The following is a 1726-nucleotide window of genomic DNA, read 5'->3' on the forward strand; positions in this document are numbered from 1 at the left end:
GGCTGTAGGTCCTTCCCTGTCTCCAACCGAATCAATGCATTGCATAATAAAGACTTCTTAGAACAGAAGGTCTTTATGTGTCTCATTCCCTCATGCGTTGGCCCCTGAGCCCTGCCCTATAGAAGCCATGGTTTCCATGCACTGCACTGATGATGGCCAAGAAGCCTGGAACAGCTGTGGGCAGTTTGGAATAAATGGCTCTATGCTATCAGGTTATATTTGCACTATACATAAGTAGTTCTGGGTGTGCATCTGGCTGATGGGGAGTGTGTATAGATACTGTATACTGGATTGGCAGCTGTGATATGCTGCTGGATTCTCAGTCTGATAGTGAAGTGGTTAAGTCTGCAAAGGAAGAGGGAAGGGGGGGTTTTATCGGGGGTATTGTCAGTGGAGCAGTACAAGCGATGATATGAGGCCCTCAGGCGTGGCTCTGTTCAGTCACCCGCTAGGCTCCCCGGCTCTTCATTATCCTGATATATTTTGACTTCCCGTGTCAGCCAGGATTGTCAGCCCCGCAGCCCAGGCAGCTCTGGGCATGTCCCTGGCGGAGGCGGGGTGTGCGATCACCTTCCCGGGACCAGCTCAACTGTCAGCAGGCAGAGAGCCAGGACCACGGCTGAGCTGAAAGCCACGTGATGGATTTGCCAGGCCTGGGAAGCCAGGGCTTTGGCATTCACGAGTCGGCGGCCACGTTATTTCAGGTGGAAAGACCGTTGTGTGGCCGATATGTGATATGTGCACAGAGTTTCACTTTAAATGTCTCACCTCTGGAGGTCTCCAGCCATTCCTGCTTGACGCTGTACCGCACTTGAGCTTTGGGGTGACTCTCGGGCAGGTTACAGGCGATCACCGCCGTGTTCCCTTCGTCCACCTCGATCACGTGCTGCGTGTCCGATTTGAAGTCTTGCAGATCTGTAGGGAGCAGCAAATGGATCGTGTTTAATATTCGAACAAGCATGCAAGTGGAACATTTAAAAAGAGACAAGTGTGGCGGCCAATCAGAGTATTTTTAAATATAACAAATGTTGCGGCAACATTGGACCCGATCGGCGGATGAACAGTAGAAGTGCGCGGGGTCGTGACATGTATGTTAGTGCCTACGAATAAACAACCAATGGCAGTGCAAACAGGGAAATCCCTCTCTGTAACATTTCGCATCAATGTTGCAATTTGTGTGACAATATCAATGACAGTGATAATGAGAAGAACATCATTCAAAGGTTGCAGATATTCGGGGCGCATGGAATAAGCGCTAAGTTCTAGCTGACGCAGGAAACTATGGCCATTGCGACATGACAGATAATTTGTCTCAATTTGAGAACATTTTCAGGACAATATTGCGCGTAATTTTCCTGCTGCAATTTTTCACGATAATTCGGCTCCGGTGACTCTTATAGAATTGCTTTGAGGAGGGCGGCTGAGCGGCGGCTTGCAGGCGAGTGGGACGTGATATGGCCCCCCTCCTGAATGCCTGTTTTCATATATATATATAAAAATATGTGCCGCAACTGCACGACAAGTGTTTGGTTGCAGCGCCATTCCATTGACTTCAATGGGCATGGTGATTTTTAAAGGTTTGGTGTTTGGAGGGCAGCTGAGTGATGGCTTGTGGACATGCGGGAGGTGATACAGCCCCCTCCTGAATGCCTGTCTTTTACATAAAAAAAAAAAAAGGTTAAAAAAAAAAAAGGTTGACACCTACCCGCAACGCTTTTGGGTGGGG

General features: G+C 48.9%; 1 protein-coding gene across 1 annotated transcript in view; it reads right to left on the bottom strand.

Annotated features, from left to right (window-relative positions):
* Positions 1-1726, bottom strand: part of BOC (BOC cell adhesion associated, oncogene regulated) — a 33695-nt gene that overhangs the window by 14668 nt on the left and 17301 nt on the right. The window contains exon 3 of the mRNA XM_018574352.1: positions 769-915. Coding sequence (XP_018429854.1) covers positions 769-915 — 147 coding nt within the window. The remainder of the gene's footprint in view (positions 1-768; positions 916-1726) is intronic.

The sequence above is a fragment of the Nanorana parkeri genome, unplaced genomic scaffold, assembly GCF_000935625.1.
Source record: "Nanorana parkeri isolate BGI_ZX_2015 unplaced genomic scaffold, ASM93562v1 scaffold2896, whole genome shotgun sequence".
Lineage (NCBI taxonomy): Eukaryota > Metazoa > Chordata > Amphibia > Anura > Dicroglossidae > Nanorana > Nanorana parkeri.